Source organism: Perca fluviatilis, chromosome 3, assembly GCF_010015445.1.
Source record: "Perca fluviatilis chromosome 3, GENO_Pfluv_1.0, whole genome shotgun sequence".
NCBI classification, from domain to species: Eukaryota; Metazoa; Chordata; class Actinopteri; order Perciformes; family Percidae; genus Perca; species Perca fluviatilis.
The window spans coordinates 3,479,366-3,504,137 of NC_053114.1; the positions used below are offsets into that span (position 1 = coordinate 3,479,366).

General features: G+C 41.1%; 1 protein-coding gene across 1 annotated transcript in view; it reads left to right on the plus strand.

The window, feature by feature from the left end:
* Positions 1–1,931: 1,931 nt before the first annotated feature.
* mmp15b (matrix metallopeptidase 15b) overlaps positions 1,932–24,772 on the plus strand; it is a 36,790-nt gene continuing 13,949 nt past the window's right edge. Inside the window, exons 1-6 of the mRNA XM_039794972.1 lie at positions 1,932–2,980; positions 12,643–12,791; positions 13,511–13,633; positions 13,858–14,165; positions 19,483–19,644; positions 21,590–21,786. Of these exons, the coding sequence (XP_039650906.1) occupies positions 2,861–2,980; positions 12,643–12,791; positions 13,511–13,633; positions 13,858–14,165; positions 19,483–19,644; positions 21,590–21,786 (1,059 nt within the window). The 5' untranslated portion in view covers positions 1,932–2,860. The remainder of the gene's footprint in view (positions 2,981–12,642; positions 12,792–13,510; positions 13,634–13,857; positions 14,166–19,482; positions 19,645–21,589; positions 21,787–24,772) is intronic.

Below are 24,772 nucleotides of genomic sequence, written 5' to 3' on the forward strand. Positions count from 1 at the left end.
CTTCCTTCTAACATGGACACATGTGGACAAGCAGATAAAAAAAAAAAAAGTTTAACCCTTGTATTGTCTTCCCGTCGACGACCATGCACTTGTCCTCCGTTTTGGTTTGCCTGTTTAAAAGCATAATGTAGCCTATAAATTATCACTCGGTTCTGTGTTACATCTTCTTAGCCAACTTTATAACTTATTACCACTAGTTTTACACTTATTTTTGGAATCGATGGCCAATAAACCTCATTTACATGAAATTATGCCTCATTTTTGAGTAAAATAAGCAAACATTATGAATCGTTTTGACAAATAGTTAGGATCAGAGGAACATATGTTTATGGATGATCACAGATTTTGACCCCGGTAGACCATGAAAGTAGTGATCATCAATAAGCGTTTGGAACCATCCATGTTGTTTTGGGGAAATTTGGTTGTAAGAAAGCCATAGTAACTGATATAGAAACTTTGAAAATGGGTCAAATTTGACCCGAGGACAACACGAGGGTTACACAAAACAGGGCTACGTTATTTCTAATAAGGTTTTTATAGTGAGTGCTGCTGCTTAAATTGCTTACAAACATGGCAAATAATGGACAGACACGGAATAGATGCCACTGCATTCAAGAAGTGTAATCACTGTGTGTTGCTGTTGCTGCCTATGTGCGCATTTGTGTGTGCCTGAACGGAACTCACAGTAGCAAAACAAAATTCTCATTCTCCTAATCCATACAGCCTCTTCTTTCTTAATGTTAAATAGTTATATGAATGTATTATTTGTTTCATTATAATTTTGTATTTGTTCATGAAAGCACCAACAACAAAAGCAAATTCCTAGGGATTTGCCTATAGGCAATAGCCTACATTCTTTTCTGTTTTTCTGATTCTGAATCTGATAGGCCTATTGGTTAATGATTAACGAGTTTATCACACATAGTGGTGGTTTTAAATCTCATACCTTATCAGCAGCCTAGTCTACATCCTGTCATATTCAGATCGTGTGTGTGTGTGTGTGTGTGTGTGTGTGTGTGTGCGTGCGTGTAATGTGGTCTTTCACTTCGCTGTGAACACAGGAAGGGGCTCTCTGCTCCCTCACCACTTCCACCTCCATCCGTCCGGTTGATAAGAGCATTGTAGTTGTCGGATCCATCAAGTTAGGCACAGAAAGACAAGACAATGCCGGAAATTGGTTGCCTTCAACATAAGAGGCAAAACCTAATCACACCTGGAAAGACATTTATTGAAAATGCTTTCAATTAAAAACAAAGACATGTTTGCATTTACATTAGCCTATCACTGGCTGCCTATATCAAATGTAATTGTATTGATCAAATAACCTGACATTTTAGACTATCTACTCCAGTGGTGTAGTGTAGTCTAATGTATTGTAGTGGGTATACTGTACTGTATATGTATATATGGGCCAGAATGGGACTTTGGGGAGTGCAAAGACTTGATTTCCTGCATTCTGATACACTTTTATCAACCAGTTTACCTTTATTTAGCCTATGCAAAGATATATAAAAAAACAACACAGATGACAATTCTAAATATGTCAAAAATATAAGGGAAAGTATGTTGTTGCGTGTCATTGGGCATTTTTAAGTGGTTATATGGAAATCCTGGAGCTTTCTTAGTGGGTATACTGCATATACCTGTGTATCACGTATAGACTACACTGATCTGCTCCATGAGCTTCCTCAAACATTTTACAGTTTTTACTTAGCGTTGCTGTTAATAGGACAATATTTGAAAAGGAAAAATGTCATAGTTTTTGTCTGTATAAATTAAACTGTTTGTATTAGTGTATCTCTTTCGTTCTGCCTAGTCTTCATTTTCATTACAATCTGGGCCGTCATATACAGTTTATTAGTCGGACTACATTTTATTTTGAAAGTCATGACAGGGACACCTCGTTACCGTGATGTCACGCTTGACGCTGGCATCTCCACGTTAGGTACCGAAACACAGCGAACAGCGGACCACTGTCCGTCCTGCTCCGGTAGGGAGACGACACAGAGCCACTGACTCAGGACGTGACTGATAGCAACTAGCAAAGTATCTGCTTCCGAGAAGATTTCCTCTGGGAAAATGGGAAAAACTGGATGTTGAGGGGAAAGAAACCGTCAAATATTTGTATTTTCTACAAGAGAGGTCGCGAGCTAAAGCAGCCGTGTTCGCTTCTGCTGGAGGAGTCGGTCAAGTGCGGTGAACTTTGGGCTTATCATTTTCTTGTTTGATAGTTTGCAACTTTCTCAGGGTATATGTAACTGCACTTTATTCGGCATTATCACGACGGGAGGTTAATATTAACCCACTGGATTTGAACATGTTTGCAGTTAATGATTTACTAAAAAGCGTTCTTGTGGTAGACCCACTTTGCTGATAGGCATTTTGCTGGAGGCATTGTGGCTCTTTTGTAAAGTGCACTTTCAAGGTTAGCCTGCTAATAGTAACGCAACAACTTTGATGTTGATTAAATGAGACGTGCGCTCTAGTGGGTAACTCCCGCTAGAGATACAGCGCAGTAGTCTAAAGAAAGGTGAGACAGTCTGTAAATTGTGAAAAGAAAAAAGAGAAAAACTTAAAAAGGAGAAAGCTGTATGAGCATTGAGCACGTGAGTCAACTCACCGACATTTATGGAGGGGCAGTTTCTAGCGCTGCTCTGACTGTAAATCTGGAATGGAGCTCTTTCCCATGATGCAAGTGCACTGTTGAGGACTGTCGTAGCATTCTTGCTAGGGGAATTAGTTTAAAAACAGTTTGTTCGCTACCGCTTGAACTAGCAATACTGCGGGTGAAAACTTGCCGAAGGCATCTTGTTACACCGTCGGGAGAACGACGACTGATTTCCCCCCTCGCGCCCAGACCATGGCCTCCACCTTATGGAACAGCTGCTTCTCGTTGCTCTGGAGACGGACCTTCCTCGCGCTGTGGCTGTGTGCGCTCGTGGCGCGTGGAGCGGAGGATGGCAGCGCCTTCAACTCAGAGGTAAAAACACACCAGTGGTTTTTCGACTACTGATAAGACCGACTAAGTAATGCTCGTTACTTACTGACCGAATCAATGAAAACCACAAGCTGCAGATGTTAGAGACTACTTTGCAATATTAACATAAACTATTTGAACGCTGCACCCTTCCAAAATGACCAAAAGGCATGGAGTCAAGCATTGTTTTTTTATTGTTTTTTTTTTTTGCTTCGGCCAAAGCAGGGACTACTTTTGGAAAGAGCACAATTTGACAACTTCTTTGCTCAAGTCAGATAAATAACAGGCCTAACTGTGATCTTCAAATGGTATTCCTCTGGTACACAATATACTGTAACAATTCTTTATGTATACCATAGCAGTGTTTCCTTTAGGTTTTTTTTTAGCAGCGGGGGCAGGTCCAACAAACCCCATGAAACGGAACTGACACTTTGCTGCAACACAAACAAATATATTTATTCACCTCTATTCACACACACAATGAGGCATATTTTCAGTTGTGATTGAACTGTATTTTTTGAGTTACGATATAGGCCAACTTTGAGCTTGACATATAGGCTAAGCATTCTGTAGCAAATAACAATAAACCCACTATTAATTACATTATCTTAATGCAGTCCGACATGGACTCTTAACAATGCAGCCCATTTCTGATACCGTGGGGGGCAGAAATGTTGCCGTGGGGGGCCGCCACGGTCAAATCAACATAGAGGAAACACTGTATAGCCTACTTATTGTGTGCCTCATTTAAATCAACTGATAAGAAGGCATGGTATTTACCTGTGTAACAGCTTCAGACGTGACCTAGCCAATCAGAATTGATGCAGGGCCATCCAGTGCACAACACCTGGTTTATGATACTAATAATACCCTGAACACACTCTTCTTTTCCAATGTGTGTAGTTTGGTTTCTAAGTAGACTGACTGGCAGGTGTACAGTCTTTTACATAACAAAGGTTTCAAAAATCAGGGACGTCACATTCACTTCATGTATTTTTCCCTGTATAGAACCTCCACCTTTTTCAGTTACTGGACATGTTTTAGTTAAGATGTTGTTTTTTTTTCTGGCCACCCCCATCACACCATTCTCAAAAAAACAACACTTGGTGGTCTCTGGTCCCTCCTCTGATAACGACTGTGCTAGAATTTAGGAATCCTGTTGTTACGATGTAGGCGAATGGGAAAACATACACAAGCAAAGCATCATGCATGCTCACCACCCTTGTAGTCATTGTTTAGTGAACTGTTTGGAATCAAACTTGTTTCTTTCAGTAATCATCACGATACAAAGCAGAATCAACAAGACCCAGCATCATTTCTACAACAAGTTATCCGGTGGCTAGGGCCGCGACGATAACCGCATCGCCGCAATACCGCGGTGACGTGACGCTACTGGGGTTATGACATCATCACCGCATTCACCGGATTTCTTTTTCTTTTTTTTTTTTTTGCTGGTGAAAGTTACGGAAATGCATATGTTGTGTGATTTGAAATATAATAAACACAATAATCATTGTTTAGTTATCATCATTGACTGAAGGGATTCTGGAGGAGAAAAACTTAAGTTGCCGTCACTTCAGCTTCACACGAAAGGGAGGGACAGTCCGTTAAAGCTATGGGGTATTTGTTTTGTGTTTGTCCAATTATTATAAATTATTTCTACTTCCAATGAATATATAATACACAGTAGGGAGGGGAGGGACATGGCATACAGCTGCAGTGTTTTTACAATTGCACTTTACACTGCATTAATTAAAATCCACATCGTTACAGCCCTACTCTTGGCTATTTTTATTGTTGCTCATAATGTGTCTTTCTCCACCCGATTTGGACCTCTTAGCCATTATGGAAACATAATTTTTTCCTCATTTCGGTGTGTCACAGACGCAAAAGTGTGCCAAAGTAACAAGTTGGAACTCAAACCAGCACTACTTGCATTTTTCTTTCGCCAGTCCAGGGGTTAGCCGGCACACGTGTTTGTTTTGAGAGACAATTCAAGAGATAAGAGCTGATGCTATATGTATAGGAAGGTGATTAGTGGTGGAGCTTTTGTTTGTTGTTTGACAGAGAGAGAAAGACAGACCGGGGGGGGGGGTCTGCTTGTCAGCCAGGTTACAACATATTCTGATGGGTTATTGTAAGAGTGTGTGTGTGGTTAGATGTTTGCTAATGTGTCTTACTGAGACAAGAGACGTAGGGTTTACACAATGTGTGGACGGATGAGAAATCCCTAAGTACTTGTTGTTAAATGTGTGTGTGTGTTTTTTTTGTGTGTGTCATCTGAAATACTTACAATTGCATTACCCATGTTGTCTCTTTAACATTTGCAATGCTCCATACAAGCACAGAGCTGTGGAAGTAAAGTGCATCTCTTGGACACAGCGCACTAAAACTACAGGTTGTAACTTGAGGAGTTAAAGAAGCCATGCTGTCTGTTTGTTGACGGACCGGCTAATCTCCACGACACGCCCACTAATCTTTATGGTAGGGGAGACCCTGCTTTTAGGAAGTCACTGGTGGTCTTTGTGGCTGATGAATCTTTCACTGGATTCTGAGCGGAACATTTGTTTTCACACACAAGTCATAATAAGTCTTAGAGTTGCAAAGATTAGTTGTTGACTAGTAAATCAATCGGCAACTATTTTGATAATCAATCAATCCATTTGTGTCATTTTTTTCATGAAATTCTCCAATTCCAGCTTTTTAAATGTGGATATTTTCTGTTTTCTTCTCTCCCAGTAAAGTAAAGTTAATATCTTTTACTTTAACAGTAAAGTTAATATCTTTGAGTTGTGGACAAAACGAGACATTTGAGGACGTCATGTTAGGCTTTTTTTGGAAATACTGATCGATATTTGTCACCATCTTCTCTCATTGTCATTGTAGACCAAACAACTAATCGATTAATCGAGAAAATAATTGACAATGAAAATAATAGATAGTTGCAGTCCTAATGAAGGTCATAGAAATGTTTATGTGTGAACAGAAATAGGCTGTTCAGGAGTTTCTGTGGTAAGGATTTGGTAAATCACTTGCTGTAAAGTCTGCTGTCTAATCTATAGGACAGGTAAAGGAGGACTTAGCCTGTCTTGATCAACATAATTAGCATATAAATGACATGTCAGTCATGTAAAAATGACACCTTGTTTGGTTTGTCTTAAAGCTGCCTGGATCTGTAAAACGAACCCAGACTGTGTTGGCTTGTGTTGAAACTACATTATACACCTACCTACTCTACAGTTTGTTCACATACTGAAATACGTCATGTCAAGTTTAATCTGATCCTTACTCTTCAGATGTGGTTCAAGCCATTTGTTTAGAAGTTGGCCCGAGACCTCTACTCCTACTCTGTCTGGACAAAAAGGATGATGTGGGATGATCGCAAAAAAATAAGGGAAAAGAGAGGGATTATGAGTGTGACAAGAATCTGAGAAATTTAGATTGAAAAAAAAAATAATTGAAAAGTCACAGCAACGGCCAAGAGAAACCTGTGGTGGAGTTATTTATGAAAGAGGGAAAGAGAGACAAAGATGGAGAGAGAAAGTTGACGGGGCACGGCGGTGGTCAGTCTCAGCTGTGCAGCATGTGATGGCTGAATGTGACAGCTGTTCTCTTACTGGGACACACACATACACATACACACACACACACACACACAACACACACAGTGCAAAGGCATGCTGGGCCTGTGACTCCGAGGCATCTTAGGAAATACAAAGGACACTCTTGTCTGAGGAGAGAGAGCTGTGAGAGAAAACTTGTGAATAGGATTGAAAGAACACGAGAGAGCACAGAAAGAAACACGGACTTGATAAGACAGGCTGCATGGAGAGAATGCTAAATGTGTGCAACAGCAATTTGAAGCTAAAGCAGAGTAATAGCAGCAAAGAGAAGGGTAATCAGTGACTTATTGCGGCATATAACTCGACTTCAACTTTCTCAATCCGTATCCTCTTTGTATCAGTGTAATCTGCAGCGTGCTGTCTCTTCACATTCCAGCCGCTGCTCCCCTGTGATTGGCTATCACCATGCCCACAAAGACTGGATGGGAACTATCTCTGAACGTTTGTTAATGTGATTTTGCATTTATTTATATGTTCTCAGGCATTTCCTGCATTTTGCAAAATGCTGTTTATGTGTCCCTGCATGCTTTATCTGTCCATACATATGTGTGGATTATTGTCTAGCATGCAGAAAAAAGAGGCACGTCTGTTTGCCTCTCGAACTCCACGCGTGCTTTATGAAATCTTCAAATTGAAGTAATCAAATCTTCTTCCTCCTGTCTATCTGTCGGTTTCTCTTTCTTTCTCACTACTCCATTTACTTATCCATCCTCTTGGTAGGACTTTGGGGGGTAAGAGATGGCAGCAGACCAAGCCTCGGCATAAAAGCTCTGTTAGTATCTTGGCTGACATTGTGGTGGAGACACACACACACACACACACACACGCTAACACTAACACTAACACTAACACTCATATACACACTTCTGGCAGGTTTTACAACTCCTTGTATATTGCTGGGTCTGGTTTTGGCAGGTAAGCTCAAGGACTCTTTGAAAGACCATTTAAGAGACGAGGCTAAGTGTACAGGCGCGGACACACGGGCGCACGCGCGCGCACACACACACACACACACGAGCACTCCACTACTCCTGTTGTTAGACTCGTTTTGTATTCAGCCCAGCTGATGATGGAAGGTGAGCGGCCAGACTGAAGTGCTCTACTGTTGCTGTAGACGATGGGCGTGGGGGGGTAGCAGGGGTTCATACGCCTCCATACATCTTCCCTACAGCACTGCAGCTCTTCCCTTGTACCCGACTACAGCCTGTTGTAAATACTTGTTTGGAAGGGACAGAGAAAGATTGTGTAGAGACTAGGGCTGCACGATATGAGACAAATATGCGATAACGTTCTGCATTTCTGCCGCTTTTAGTATTCTGTTAAAATACAACAAATTGCATGTTGAATTTAAAACAAATGAAAGAAAAATCATTTCCAACATTCTTTTATTTAACAAATTGAATTGTATATAAAAGGCAACACTAAAACAAGTTTAAAGTGCAGTTTTCTGCTGATATTTTCTTTCAACTAACACAAAAAAACCTCATGTCTTTCGCGATATGTCGCAGCCTTTTGCGATGTGTTTATTGCGCTGAAGTTGATCTTGCGATGATGATAAAAAAAATATAGAAGTATATATTGTGCAGCCCTGGTAGAGACAACATCAGATTCCTAGATATGCACAAAGACACACCACAAAGACACAAACATCAACAGACATGAAGGCATTTCCCTTTTTCATCAAGTATCACTCCATCACTGCAGCAATGACACAGAGGAGCGGGGAGGAAGTAGCTGGAATGTGAAAAGACACAGAACACTGGCTCGTTTTTTGTTTGTTTTTTAATTACTTTTATTGGAATTCTGATGGGAATTGCACTGTTACTCCGCTGTTTGTCCCACAGTGTCTGGTGTGGTTAGATGACTGTTAGTGAGTGCATTACAGCAAGTGCTTTGTTTTTATCTTCAGAATATGTATGAAATATGATCACCATTAGCTGACATGATATGTCAATCAATACTGCTCATTACTAATCAGCTCTTTAAAGATTTTCTCTCTTTTGTGGGCATGTTTTGTGTCATTTAGTAAATTCAATTATTTTTCGTCAACCCATCTAGTGGAATCTAACCTAGCGGAATTAACATTTCCTTCGGCAGTTGAATCCACAGCAGCTGCTGTTGCGGTGTCAAACTCTTTGGTAAGACGCTCTCTGAATATTTGATACTGATCGATTTGACCATTTGCTAAAACCCTCCCTCAAACAGCCAATCATAGCTTAGCAACTGGAACAAGGCACGCTTGGCCTGTCAAGCTCTGGACTTCTCCACATGCCAGAGTGGTGTGCATGGGGCTGGTGTAAGAGCGCTCCTCCGCATCTAGAGAGTTTGAAGGGTGGTGACTTTAATCACTTGAAAAAGCACACAGGCAAAGACATGCACGTAACAGGAACTTATGATCTGAGATAGCTTTACGTTTCAAGTGCATATTTAAAGCGGTCATATTATGCTCATTTTCAGGTTCATAATTGTATTTTGAGGTCGTACCAGAATAGGTTTACATGGTTTAATTTTCAAAAAACACCATATTTTTGTTGTACTGCACATTGCTGCAGCTCCTCTTTTCACCCTGTGTTCATGTGAGACATCACACTTCTGTAAGATCTTTGTTGGCAGTTGCACATGCGCAGTAGCTAGGTAAGATCACATCATCTAGCTAGCTGTTTCTCCAACTTCAGTCAGTACAAGGCAGGATTAGCCGGGAGACTTCTTCTAAACGAGGGCGCACTTCCAACTTAGCGTGGAATACCTACCGAACAGGGACATGGAAGTAGTTCTTTTGGAGATTATGGTGAACTGGTGTGTGTGTTGTAGCAGTGTTTTGCCATTGAGAACGAGCTAGCATGCTAGCGCTAGCATGCTACGGTTAGCCCCTTCGTTTCGGCTAGTGCAGTAGAAAGCCGTGCAGATTTTGGACAGCTCACCCGGAGACTGAAGGCAGGACACATTCAGAAACTGTAGCTCACTCAAAACAGCATGGATGATTTTTTTCCAAGTTGGTATGCGTGTGGAAGCACCAGAGACACAAAATAAGTGATTATTTTCATAATATGGGCACTTTAAGACCCTTTTTATAGAGCATTTACTTTAAAACAAGTCCATCGGAGATGAAGTTTTCAACCCACATGTTTATTAGTTTATTAGTTAAAAACGCTAGCTAACTACAGCTGATAATATCTCATTCCTTATATCATTTCAGTTGGCAAAATCAATAGTCAACGGCTAAAAATGAGAAGGCTGCTTTTGTTTACCTCCGTCTCAATCAAGGACCCATTGTCAATCATTACTGACAATTTAGAATGATACAGTAACTCTGCCACCGTCATCACTGTACATTGCATTATGTGCCGTGCAAGATTGGGAAACAACAGTAACAGTAACTACAAGGAGTGTGGCTTATCAATCAGTTATTTGCCTTTTTATTTCAGATGAAGTGTTTTGTGGACCGTGCCACCTGTTTTCCCCCGCCTAGTGTGTGTGTGTGTGTGTGTGTGTGTGTGTGTGTGGGTGGTGAGACAGTATTTAGATAGTGTTTCAGGAAGTGCTTGTTTGTGTTGGACTGTGTGTGTGTGTGTGTGTGTGTGTGTGTGTGTGTGTGTGTGTGTGTGTGTGTGTGTTGTGTGTGTGTGCGTGTGTGTGTGTGTGTGTGTGTGTGTGTATAATTGTGTGTCTGAAGCTTCCTTATCTAAAGGCAGAGGTGGGTCAGGGCCACGTCCAGTTCAGCCCTCTCTACATCTCTTCCTGCTCCTTCACACTCACACACACACAGCTGATACAGCCACTGGCAGACAGGGAAAGATGAAGATGAGACACAGTGAGGGAAAACATAATATTCAGAGTTCTTTTTACAGCTCTACATCAAAAGAAAAATAATAAAGGTGTAAATAACAGGCAATTAAGATACATCACTTTAATGATCCTCTGGGAAAAATGCGTTGTTAGAAAGAAGCCACCACAAGAAACAGGCCACATACAGTGAGCAGGGTGAAAAAGGACAAAAAGGACTGAGCATAGGATCCCAAAATACAAAAATGGGGAAAACTACACATGAATCAAAATTTAGTTAAAAAAATTTTAATATAATTTTACTGAAATAAAAAGTTATACACAGTATTACATAATGACATATATGCAAGACTGACCCCCAACATATATTGACAAGCAGTAGCTAAAATGACTTGTGTAGTGAAGAATGTATAAACATATAGTATATAGTATAATGGGAAAGTATAACAATAATTATAGGATTACAGGATACACAGAGATAAATAATTAATAATAATTTATAATTCAGACTTTATTAATCCCACAAGGGAAAATTACACTATAAAGACATCAGGTCCAACATGGCATCATGACTTTGCGTAAACATACAGTACACGCCACTTTCCTAAAGCCAAGTGGCGTGTTATCGGGAGAGCCTCCAGTTGAGCAAGATCAGTCCCCGGGCTAGCAGAGATGACTTCATTACATTTTAAAGATATATTTTCATGAATATGTTTTCTAACCCTAAGAGAAAGCAACTAGAACAAGCAACAAACGGGTTGCATCTTACACAGAAACGACCAGTACTATATCTTTTACATTTAACATGCATTTACGACTTACGGATCTCCTGCAGTTTTCTTTTTTACTCCTGTCAGAAAAACTTAATACACTTAATGATATAAAACCTTAAACGAAGAGGTGCTACTTTAACAAAGGCCATCTATTTATCTATTTAATTGGTGACAGTAGTTATCTACTACCTAATTGATCACAAAGGATGAGATGCCACCGGGAGCTGTCAGACTCAACTCAGCTATTGACAGGGATTGATTGATCAGGCATTATGCGTTTTATTCATTTTACAATAGTTAATCTGCTTTAATGGTGGAAGGACACATGCACGCAATAGATAGTACACGTGTCGGAAGTCGTGATGAGGTTTGATATCACCAACTGGGCTGGTGTGTTTAATCGGAGCATCTCTGCTTTGATAATATCCATTCCTCTTTTCAATGGGTGATTTCAAAAGAGAAGCACAGGTCCTTTTGTTTGCCTTCAATGACATGCAGTCATGTTGTAGTTGTGTAGACAGTGCAGAGGGGAAGGAGAATAAATCAAGGAAGGTCTGGGAGACCCTTTGTAATTTGTTTTCATTGGACAGCGGCAACATCTTGTTTGTGCAAGACATGCATACAGCAAAAGCCCTTTGTCCGTGTGTGTGTGTGTGTGTGTGTGTGTGTGTGTTGTGTGTGTGGTAGAGAAGGACTGAAAGAGGTGAGTTTGTTTTTATGGCTTTTAAGGAGTGGATGAGTAAATACGGCTTACCAAGTAGCATTTTGCGTTGTGAAAGCTGGGCGTAAACTTGCACACGCAGATGTTCACTGAGCTACATGCATGCTGAGCACACACACACACTCAGACACACACCCTTTCACATTCCCTGCCCCACCGCGGGGAGCGCGTCCATGTGTAGGCGTATCTAGTATCCCAGACGACCCAATGTGCAAGTGCTTGCATGCGTGTGATATTAGGTTTCTACCCAACAGGTGGGATAGACGTTTGTGATTGGGTCAGATATCACGTTTTCTCCCTCACGTCTGTCATTAACCCCCAACCCCCAGCCCTCCCGGTTACATACTCCCAGAAAATTCAGGTCTGAAAACTGATGTTCTCTCTTCCTTCATGTGGTTTCTGATGCTTCAGACTGAGCATTGCTCCCAGCTGTAAAAAAAAAAAGAAGACACAAATTGAACATGCATTATGCTCATATAACACTGTTTCCATCATTTCTATTTCCATTTTCCATAATTCCCTTCTTGATTATGTAAAAAGTGTCTTGTTTCTGAGATTGTATCGTGTCTGTGTAGAGTAAGCTGTCGGGGATTAAAGGCTTATTGTGGACACATTCTGTCTTCGCGCAAATCTCTCTTTTTTTTTATGCTGTCGACTTCACTAATATAAAATCTAATGAGCTTTGATTCAAGGTAGTCAGCATCACATGCTATGACTAGATGATATTTGTAACCGTTTCCCTTCTGTTTTTCATCCTGTCTCCAGGCGTGGCTGAGGATGTACGGTTACCTGCCCCAGGCCAGCAGACAGATGTCCACCATGCGATCAGCTCAGATTCTGTCCAACGCAATCAGCGACATGCAGCGCTTCTACAGCCTGGAGGTCACTGGACAGATGGACCCTCAAACCATCAGGTTAGCAGGGATTAACTACGCTGGTTTTTGTTTGATTTGGAGTTACGTCCACTTATAGCGCGGCGATTTGGAGAAAATCAAATATCACTTCAATTTATATATCAAAGTTTTTGAACAAATACATTGATATCGATATTGCGGCGATATTGTAGTTTTGGTGCTTTGACAAAATATTAACACAGTGAGATCACAAATAATGTGGATACAATGGCTAAGTGGGTAAATGCAAATAATAGAACGGCCTGTAAGTCTGGTAAGTTCAGAAAATGACATCACTTTACTGTAATGCAGCCTTTAAAACCAGGAAAAGACACCATTTGTGTCATATCACGATATTACGATGTCAGCCCACAAAACACTGTCCTGCAACTCATTTTGGGGCCCAACCTTTACTTAATTTGATAATTTGATCAATATTATAAAAACATGTTCTGTTTAATAGGATGATTTGGATAAGAATTTGGAAATACTGACTTTAAACCAGGACAGGATTTGCCGGTCAAATCCTAGCCTGGACCAGGCAGCTCACATCTACACAACAATTAAACTACAAAGCAGGACACAGACATCAAGAGGAGAAAGTAGGAGCTTTAACATCATGTTCCCCTTCATCTCTTCTCTTGGGTGCTTTTTTCCTTTCAACACACACACACACACACACACACACACACACACACACACACATCTTGCCTGCTCCTGACTTCTTTCAACTCCGTCAGTGCTATGAAGAGACCCCGCTGCGGTGTGCCTGACAAGTTCGGAGGCCAGATCAAAACCAACGTGCGGCGGAAACGCTACGCCCTCACGGGACATAAATGGAACAAGAGCCACCTCACTTACAGGTAACTAAAAGACATTGTTTGTCAAGAAAATCCATCCTGCCACGCAGTACATGCACACAAAGTCTTACTAGTTGTAGGTGGCTTCTGTAAAACGTTACATATTCAAGTTAGGATTCAGTCATTCCTTTGGTTGCTTGTGAATCCACAAGGGGTATGTTATGCACACATGTGGGACTGGCTTTTGTAAGATTTATTTTTCCCTCTTCCCCTCTTTGTTCCCACAGTATCCAAAACTACACTCCCAAGATTGGAGAGTATAACTCATTCGAAGCCATCCGTAGGGCGTTCAAAGTCTGGCAGAGTGTGACCCCATTGACTTTTGACGAAATTCCCTACCAGGAGATCAAATATGGACGCCGCAAGGAGCCCGACATTATGATCTTCTTCGCTTCGGGTTTTCATGGAGACAGCTCTCCTTTTGATGGGGAGGGAGGCTTCCTAGCCCATGCCTACTTCCCTGGACCTGGAATGGGTGGGGACACACACTTTGACTCCGATGAACCATGGACCATAGGAAACCACAACGTACAAGGTAAGAGGTTACTGTCGGTATAATTCGGAACGTCTAGTGTATTGAGCATTTTAGGGAAAATGGACATTTTCCTTAGTGAAAACCAAATGCTACAAAGGAAAAATTATAGAAAGCATAAATATCAACTGGAAAGAAATGATGGTCCAAACATACTAGTCTACAATAAACACCAAAAGGTTTTTAGGTGGCTTCAGGTGGGCTGATGTGGCAGCACAAGTTGAGTTGGTGTGTAGAATGTCTGAGTTTTACAGCTTGCTGTGTTACAAGGCTTTATCTTGAGAGCAGAGGGAGTTATTACTTCACTTTTAGGTAGAAGTGAGGATTGAGGAGTTATTAGGTCCTTGATCATTTCAGCCGATGAGCAGTTTGCAGCACTATAGTCATTTCATGTTGTGTAGGTTGTAATGGATCAGTATAATAGATTGCAAACAGCTGTCCCCATCGCTTTCCTCCACGCCTAACTAGAGTTGGCATGGCTTAGCTAGCTACATCATCTCTCACTTGGCAGGCTCCGCCACTCCATTTACCTCTGTAAAGGTTCAAAGTCGACACATCACACGTACATTGTATTGTCTTTGCACCAACTGCACCTCCTTATAGTTCTCATATGTTGCTAAGAACTTGTACTGGCATACACTAATCCATGAGCTCTGGTCCATCTGTCATTGTCACTACCCGATGTGAGTCGAGTGCAGATGTGAGTTGCGCATGCTCAGATTAAGCTGTACCAGGCACACGCACATGACAGATATTTTGTGATTTTGAGAACTTCCGTTTGCTGAAATGATTGCCAAAACATCAGTGCTACATGCTTAACCTTTACACTTTCCTTAAGATTAACCCTAAACCCAATTACAACTCTTAACATCAATGTCTAGCACTAAACTAATCATATGCAAAAGTGAGGATTAAGAAAATATCTTCATTTTTAAGAATCTTCAAGACGTCTTTAGAGTTCCTCTTCATGCTGTGCACCCATTAACCCTGCTGACTAGAGAGGGATTTCTTTGCAACAATGGACTTCCTTGCCCTGTTATCTACATACACACAGCAGACACAGACAGCTAAACTTTGTGAGTGTGTGTGTGTGTGTGTCTGTCTGTATCTGTGTGATCAGCTGTGTGTGGGATGTGTAGCAGGACAGATCACAGAGACAGTGGAATGCCACAGTAAGTGGGAGTGGGTTCCACTTGGGGGAGATCTTTAGACTGCTCCCTTTGTTGCACCACGCTACTCACACAGCTCAAAAGCAAAGGAGGACCAAATTACAATCTTTTCTGACTTTAGTTAGACACACATCTAATTAGTCGAACGTTTTGCAGGTGTTGTCTTTATTTAACTCCAGCATTTGTTACTGCCTTCCAATCACTGTTGCTGTAATGTATCCCCTACCCTTTGTGGAATTTGAATTGTTTCTTTTTTTAAGCTGGCAGAACTCTTGCATTGATCCATCAATTGGCTGATGGAGTGATAGTGTACAATACAGTCCAGATTATCTTTTCAACAACAGTATGACTTAATTCAGTTCAATGTTTCAGGCAGTTTCAGTCAAAGTATTCTGATTCTGATTAGCAAAATGCCAAAGGTTCTATGGTTCTAGCTTGTCAAATATAAATATTTTAAATATCTTTAGGTTTTACACTGGTTGTTGAACGAAACAAACTATCTAAAAATATCAATATAAAATACCCAACAAATTATAACTAAATTACTTTTTGACGAATCGGACAAATAAACCAATTTATTGATCAACAATGAAAACAATCGTTAGTTGCAGCTCTAATAGCATTTCAAATTAAATGTTGAAATGTTGTCTTTGCAGTACTGATGCAGAACAAGGATGATATAGGGACTTTCCCTTTAGAACTACCACTGTTCATATCCCGGTGCAAACAAAAGTAGGACCCTAACCTCACATGAAACAGTAGAATTTTATAAAGTAAGAAGTGAGACTTGAAGAGCCATGTTCATAGCCTGGTCGACACCAGACCCACCCTCAGTTGTAACTGAGGGTGGGTCTGGGCAAGCTTCATTCACAGCCCATTTCCAAAGGGGGCGTCACCAACGGACGCCGCTCAAATGCCTCTGGGTGCAATTGGATAGTCCTTCAACCAATCAGACCAACGATCCGGGTGACGTAGCAGCAACAGCGGCATCTACGTCTGCTTGCTGTCGCTGCGCTATCGTCATCGTGTAAAGCCCGCCTCAACGGTTGTGATTGGTGCCACGATTTAGAAAAATTGGCAATGGGCTTGAATGGGCTCTTGGCCAGACGGACTTGCAGAGCAAATCTCAAATTTGCCGGAAGTTCGTCAGGGTTTTCCCAGGCTACCATGTTCAAGCCTTAGTTAACATCTGCCCTGCTGAAGTGTCCTTAAGAATGAAACAGAATCAGCTCTGACCTCCTTTTGGGGTGTGGTCAAACAGAAACAGACTTTAGCTTAGGGATCAGTTAAACGTAAACAAATGATATGACAGCAGTGGACAGTAAAAGCACACATCCACCATCATCATTCATTGCATTTTGTTGTCTTTCCCTTTCCTTGACCTTAGTTGGATTTGTCAGTGAAGAACAATTCTATTGGTGTGTACCTTGTGATGCACGATGTGATTAATCAGCCTCTCTGGCACAGATGCTCTGACAAAAACAGCGTTTACGCTTTGTCCAAATGACTTGCTGACACGCACACTCAAACACACCTTGCTCAGATGAAACGCTGCGGGCCAGTACCAGTAAAAGGTCAGACACTTTTGTGGTTCTTTGTGGTGTGATGAGAGTGATGTGAGTAAGTCACTGGGAAAAGGCAGTGCAAACTTGGAGAGTGCACTTTGGTTGTCAGGGTGCTTTTTCAGCATGCGTGTCCTTAACAGGGAGTCCCCTTAGCTGGTGATGAATAAGTTGTCAGATGTGGTAAACAAGTGAACAAAGCTCCAGAGTTAAAATAGTGCTTGAATGACAAAACGTGTGTGTGTGTGTATGTGTGCGTGTATGTGTGTGTGCATGTGTGTGTGCGTGCGTGTGTGTGTGTACAGGGTAGTCAGAAATAGCAATAGTTGCAATGGCTGAACTTCTAACTTTGCCAAGGCTTTTGAAGTTTACTCTTGCTTTTCTGTCGAACTGAATGGTTGTCACAGTTACCTCACAAAGGCCTCTTTATCTGCTCTCAGTGCCCTCTCTCTCTCTCTCTCTCTCTCTCTCTTTGTTTTCATCCTCTGCTATCTCTAGCACTCTGTCGTGCCCTCTGCTGTTCTCTCCTTGAGTGTTAGCCGCAGCTTAGTACGCCATGAGGACACTCATGTGACTCTGAAATTATAGATGGTGGGGGAGATGAACTATGTGTGTGTGTGTGTGTGTGGGGTGTGGGTGTGTGTGTGCGTGCGTGTGCGTGCGTGCGTGTGTGTGTGTGTGTGTGTGTTATACAAAGAGTAACTGAGGAGATGCACAAGGACAGGCATCCAGAGCATCTCCCCTTCCCTTCCATGCATAGCAGTGACATCACCATGTCCTAATCCCCCAACAGCATGATGTCACTAGCACAAATCTGACCAATCAGCATGTGCCATCTGACCAGACAAAATAGCTAGCAGGTTCAAAGTTCACAGAGAGCATGGCCGGGAAACAAAGAGGTATTGACTGAAGGGGAAGTACCCAAATCTGTGCTGGCTTCACTTCAGAGATGAATTTACAGCGTCAATTCTGAACCAGGTTTTTTTTTCTTCCAGGAAGTTGGTTCAGTGGTTTGTCACTGACTTGTCAGTGTGTAATGGCTGCAGTGGCAGTGGACCCCAGCACCCTTTGATTGGTTAGAAATGTCTGTTGATTCACATCAGCAATCAGCATGCCTGTGTGTGATTTTATCTGTCAGATCTACAGATATGTTTATTGACATCATAACTGGGAGAGAACAATGAAACGCCATTCTTATACATCGACTGCATGGATTTAGTAGGACTTTCTGCTCTTGCTTATGCAGTCCCATATGTGTTTTTCATAACACCACTCAATAGGGCTCACTATATGCTTTTGTCCTGATTCGATTATTTCATGGGTGCCGATTTATTGGGATTCTAGAAGGATTGCCATTCGATATATTTGAGTATTGCAATTTTGTTTTTTTTCTTCTTAACCAAAAACAAAAGGTAAATACACTTCTAGACATTGTATCATGAGACATTTCTGAAAACTAATTGTTTACTAAAAAGAATGCACATCACATGTCAGTCAGTCAGTCTGACATTTATTTTATTTGTAAAGAAGAACATAACATGGATTTTCTGCATTTTCTGCTTCTGTTTTGCTGGAAACAGATATGTAATTGCCGTCGGCGGTACCGTATAAACACAAAATACTTAGGTGAATCATTGGTAAAAAAAAAAATAATAGTTTTAAAGTGCTCATATTATGCTTTTTGACTAATTCCCTTTCCTTTATTGTGTTACATATCTTTTTTGTGCACGTTATAGGTTTACAAAGTGAAAAAGCCCAAAGTCCCCCAAAGGGACTTACCATCTCCAACAGAAAACACTGTTCACCAACTGCTCCAAACAGCTCTGTTGTAGTCCAGCCTTTACTTCCCTGATGAATGTGTGTCACTTTGTAACACGTTAAATAATGCTCACCTAGCTGCTAGCGTAGCACGCCCTCATACTCTGCTTCTGACTGGTTAGTAGTCCTTACCTAGGTACTGTCAGGGCACGCCCTCATACTCTGCTTCTGACTGGCTAGTAGTCCTTACCTAGGTACTGTCAGGGCACGCCCTCATACTCTGCTTCTGACTGGTTAGTAGTCCTTACCTAGGTACTGTCAGGGCACGCCCTCATACTCTGCTTCTGACTGGCTAGTAGTCCTTACCTAGTTACTGTCAGGGCACGCCCTCATACTCTGCTTCTGACTGGCTAGTAGTCCTTACCTAGGTACTGTCAGGGCACGCCCTCATACTCTGCTTCTGACTGGCTAGTAGTCCTTACCTAGCTACTGAGCATGTGCGACTCCCAACAAAGATGGATCACAAGTGAGATGCCTCACTCTGTAGCTAAAACAGAGAGCTCAACACACAGGGTGAAAAGAGGAGCTGCAGCAATGTGCAGTACAACAAGATATGGTGTTTTTTGAAAATTAAACCATGTAAACCTATTCTGATATAACCTCTAAATACAATTATGAACCTGAAAATGAGCATTATATGAGAACTTTAAAAAAATGTACCAACCCTACCACTCAAACTATCCCTTTCTAGAGATTAAGTGTGAAAAAGTGCAATTTTTTATTTATTTTTTCTCCCCTAACTTGTGTCTTTGCTTGATCCTTTCCACACAGGTAATGACCTCTTCCTGGTGGCAGTCCACGAGCTGGGCCACGCCCTTGGTTTGGAGCACTCCAACAACCCCCTGGCCATCATGGCTCCCTTTTACCAATGGATGGAGACGGAGAACTTCCAGTTGCCTGACGACGACCTGCGGGGCATACAGCAGATCTATGGTAGGATGTTTTTGTTGGATGCCCCTCCTGGTGTCAAGTGTGTATAGTCCTTGCAGTGTGTTAAATCATGAGGACATGAACTGATGGTTTGCACTTTCTGCTAGATTGAAGCCTATACTGTATGCATCTTTTCCTTCAAAGGCAATTTTCCTTTCATTTTTATTTCTAAAACCCAATCCCAGTAGGTTGCCTTCATTTATTTGAAAATCCATTTCCAATTAGCATTTCAGAAACATAAAAGGAATAGAACGATATCTTGGGAAACGTCTTCTTTGCTGAGAGGTAGATGAGAAAATCGGTAACACTCATTTGTGTGTAATATGAAGCTAGTTAGCTTAGCATAAAGACTGAAAGCAGGGGTAAACAGCTAGCCTGGCTCTGCCCAAAGGTAACAATATCCACCCAGCATCACCTCTAAAGCTCATTAATTAACACCTTTATTTCTCATTTGTTTAATGCGTACGATAATTAAATTAGAGTTTAAAGGGCCCATGACATGGTGCTCTTTGGATGCTTTTATATAGGCCTTAGTGGTCCCCTAATACTGTATCTGAAGTCTCTTTTATATAGGCCTTAATGGTCCCCTAATACTGTATCTGAAGTCTCTTTTATATAGGCCTTAGTGGTCCCCTAATACTGTATCTGAAGTCTCTTTTATATAGACCTTAGTGGTCCCCTAATACTGTATCTGAAGTCTCTTTTATATAGACCTTAGTGGTCCCCTAATACTGTATCTGAAGTCTCTTTTATATAGACCTTAGTGGTCCCTTAATACTGTATCTGAAGTCTCTTTTATATAGACCTTAGTGGTCCCCTAATACTGTATCTGAAGTCTCTTTTATATAGACCTTAGTGGTCCCTTAATACTGCATCTGAAGTCTCTTTTATATAGACCTTAGTGGTCCCTTAATACTATATCTGAAGTCTCTTTCCTGAAATTCTTGGTGCAGAATTACAGCCACTAGAGCCAGTCCCACAATTAGCTTTCCTTAGTATGTGCCATTTCTGTGTCTGTAGCTTTTGAGGAGGAGAGAGGGGGGCAAGGTGGAGGGTGGGGGTGTGGCCTTGACCAGCTGCCACTTTGCTCGTTTGAAAGCCATGATGTCTCTCTCTTTCTCATGGGTGGGCCAAATTCTCTTTGGCAGGCAAAGCAGAGAAAGAGGAGGTAATCCTTATGACCTCATAAGGAGAAGATTCCAGATCGGCCCATCTGAGCTTTATTTTCTCAAAGGCAGAGCAGGATACCCAGGGCTCGGTTTACACCTATCACCATTTCTAGCCACTGGGGGACCATAGGCAGGCTGGGGGAACTCATATTAATGTTCCAAAACCTCATAAAGTGAAATTTTCATGCCACGGGACCTTTAAAAACAACACGTTATGGTTATGGGCGGATATGTGCCGGACTAATTCTTGTCCCGGAGCAGTAACTAGAAATTGTATGTGTCTACCACCGTGAGGTTGCCACGCAACTAGAGGAGACTCATAGAGATAAAACATGTTCAATAGTGAGTTTTAGAGGTACGTGTAAGCAGATTTTTTTTAACCTTTGAATAGAGCCACATATTTTGGTTTCCCATGTTTCCACTCTTCATGCTAGGTTCAGCTGACCGTCTCCTCGCTGTAGCTGTCTGTATTAACAGACGTACTGGATGTGTGAGAGTGGTATCAATCTTCTCAGCTAACTCCTGGCAAGAAAGCAAACAAATATATTTCCTACCCTATTACTTTAAGGTTTTAAGTAGTTTTGACTCTTAACTTTGATACTAGCAACACATTAAGTTTATTCCCATTTTTAATTGAATTCTAATATAATTTTCTTTCCATTAATTTGAATTAGGCAGTTTAAAGCTTGACGCTTTAGTGTTGTATTCTATCTTCAGTCAGGCAGTCCAATCATGTGATAGAATGTTTATCCCCCCCCCCCGTTGATCTGTCCCTGCAGGTCAACCAGACAGCGGCCCCACCCAGGCCCTGCCCACCGTGACACCCCGTCGCCCAGAGCCCAGGCCACCTCAAACCCCGCCTCGGCACCCTGACCGCCCCAGGACCACTGAAAGACCAGATCACTATGGACCCAATATCTGTGAAGGGAACTTTGACACGGTGGCTATGCTCCGAGGAGAGATGTTTGTTTTCAAGGTAAATGGATTGAGGATCAGGAAATAGGTGCCTCTTTTAACTAGCCTGATCTGCGTTATGACCATAAAACATTACAAGAGATATGTTTATCTTCACAGTGGTTTATGAAATGTCCTTGCTTGGAAATTCAGTCACATTCCAGCAGTGGATCTGTCCTGACAAGGTAACTGTGTCAATAATTAGTTATTCCTTTCTGTAGAATCAGTTGGAAACAAATAGCGTGTGCGCAGCCAAGACGGGGTCTGTTTTCAATCAGGTCCTTGTTGGTTGTAAACCGACAAGGCCAGTGTTTTTTTATTAGCTGGAACACTGTTAAAAGGGCGGGGTGTGGTCAGGTGTTTGCCTTAAAGAGCCTCTGGACCCACACGAAACATTCATAAGGGCTGAAGGAGCGGTGAGCTATTAGATGGATTATTACCTTTAAGAGATATGGTTTAGAAACGGGTCATTTCGCTGTTGGCTGCAGTTGCTGTCAGCTGGGTTGTATATATATATATATATTATGCAACTCAGCCCTGTGGTCATGTATTATTATACATTTGCTAAGTGGAGGTGATGGTTTCTGGTAGGGCTGCTTGATATGAGGAAAATATGCGATAAGGTTGTTGAATAGGGTTGGTATTGTTTGGAGTTTTTCCGATACCGGTGCTAAAACGATACTTTTATAACGGTGCCGGTGCCTAAATGGTGCCTAAAAAAAAAAAAAAAATTTTTTTTTTTTTTTTTTTTTAAATAAAAGAAAAATTTTTTTTTTTTTTTTTTTTTTTTTTTTTTTTTTTTTTACTTTTTTTTTCAAAAAAATTTTTTTTTTTTTTTTTTTTTTTTTTTTTTTTTTTTTTTTTCTCAAAAAATTTTTTTTTTATATATTTTTTTTCTCCCCACCTGAACCGATACTTTTAAAACGATAAAAAAATACATACTATATATTTTTTAAAGGAGCACAAAACGATAGTTGGCGACATTAAAGAACGGCTTGTTTATTGCTAAGGCCACAGGTTCAAAATTAAATGATTTATTAAAAATGTAATAACAATAACTTATTTCACCTTATTTTGTTTCAGACAAGGGCAGCTACAGTCTGTTGTTAGAATCCTCTACAGTAAAATACAGACACACTTTTACACCGTTTAGCTGTCAGCATTTTAACCGTGTTTACTCCAGCTGCTAGCTAACGGTATGCTAACGTTACCTGCTGCCAAGTGTTGTGTTAATTAGAGTGACATGCAGCGATGTTTCAGTTCCCTCTAACGTCCGTTTCGGAGCATCAGAGATAAGCGCAGGCATTTAAGTGGCACCAAAATGAGGCACTGAAATCCGCGTTGCCATTCAGTCCGGTAGATAACGGTCATTAAGGCACCGGTGCCGTATTAGCACCGCGGTGTCTCGGTACCCAACCCTATTGTTGACGTATCGCAATAAGAAAATTACTTGTGATAAATAAACATATTAAAGTGTACTCAGTTTGGCCTTTCAGCTGCTTACAGTATTCTGCTAAAATACAAAATACATATTCTGTTGAATTAAAAAAAACGGAAACAAAATTACGACAAATTGAACATAAATTGCACCACTAAAAAAAGAATGTCAGTCAGTTACATTTAAAAGTGCAGTTTTCTACTGTTATTTTCTGTAAACTAACTACAAAAAATCTCTCTCTCTGTCTTTCGCGATTTGTCGCAGCCTTTCGTTATGATTTGGCGATTCGGTATGACGATAAAAAAAATATATATATACTGTATTGTGCAGCCCTAGTTCCTGGTCAGTGTCGATGATGCAAGATATTTATGTGGTCGTTCTCAAAGTTAAATTAACTGAAATTTCAGCAGCAAATAGGCCTCCATATGACATTTTCTCTCCCCTCCAGGATTTGTACAGTGATGCTCTATACATAGTGCAGCTCTACAGAGATAAGAAATGATGTGTGTCAGTGGGAGAGGTCAGAGGAGGTGTCCAGTGTTGGCAGCGTTGAACACTGAAGAGGTTTGCAGATATTAGACTGAGCTGGACAGAGAGCGGCCAGGCTTTACAGTACAGGAGCCTCGGCTTCACTTCCAGAAATGTTGTCATGATATCTGAAATGTTGACATTAAACAGGGAACCGGAGCACTAGGGATTTCAAACAGCTGACGTTCGGCCACATCTTAAACCGGATCCCAGTAAACCCTTTGACCAAGGGTGAAATATAAAAGTACTTTGAGCTGATAAAATAACTGATGCAGGTGTTTCTATTTGAATTATTAGTGTCGAAGGGTAGACTATAACAGAGCCCTGTCACTCGGACACCCAGAGATCAGTCTATGAATATCTCATATCTCAGACTCTTAAGTGTTTTTGACACTGACCAGTAGTTTTAGACTTGGCGTACGGCTGCCTGGACAAGTGCTGCACATGGTCAAACAGTTATATCTGTGCTCTTGGGTTTCATCTCAGTCAGTAATGTTGATGCTCTTGGGTTTCATCCACAGTCATGAAGCTAGTCTGGATGGCATTAATCAGTGTCCAAAATTAACTTTTTCCTTGCCCACCAGTGCTTCTTAAACTATGACCTGATCAGAGGGAATGCAGACCAAAGGCAATTCATAGATTTTTAGTGATCAGTTCAATATTGTGAATACAATGGAACAACTACCTACCAAGTGCCAACAGTCAAATCCATCATTCGTAGCTAATTCAAATGGATTGTAGTTTTGTTTGTTAGTTTAGTTTATGTTTAGTTTATTCACTGCTTTTGTTTGCTTTGTTGTTTGCTTTCAATTTTAGCCACCAAGCGGTGTGGCTCTATAGATCCAATGTAGGTCTGTCAGTCAGTCGGTTCCCAACTTTGATCCACACTAAAATATCTCAACAGATTTCAGATGGATTGCCCTTACAATTTGAAAAGAATTGAATGGTCCTAGTGCCACCAGCAGCTTTACATTCAAATAATAAAATAATTCCCTCTGCACAATTTGAATTGTGTTAAAATAGGCTACAGTGATTTTCGTAT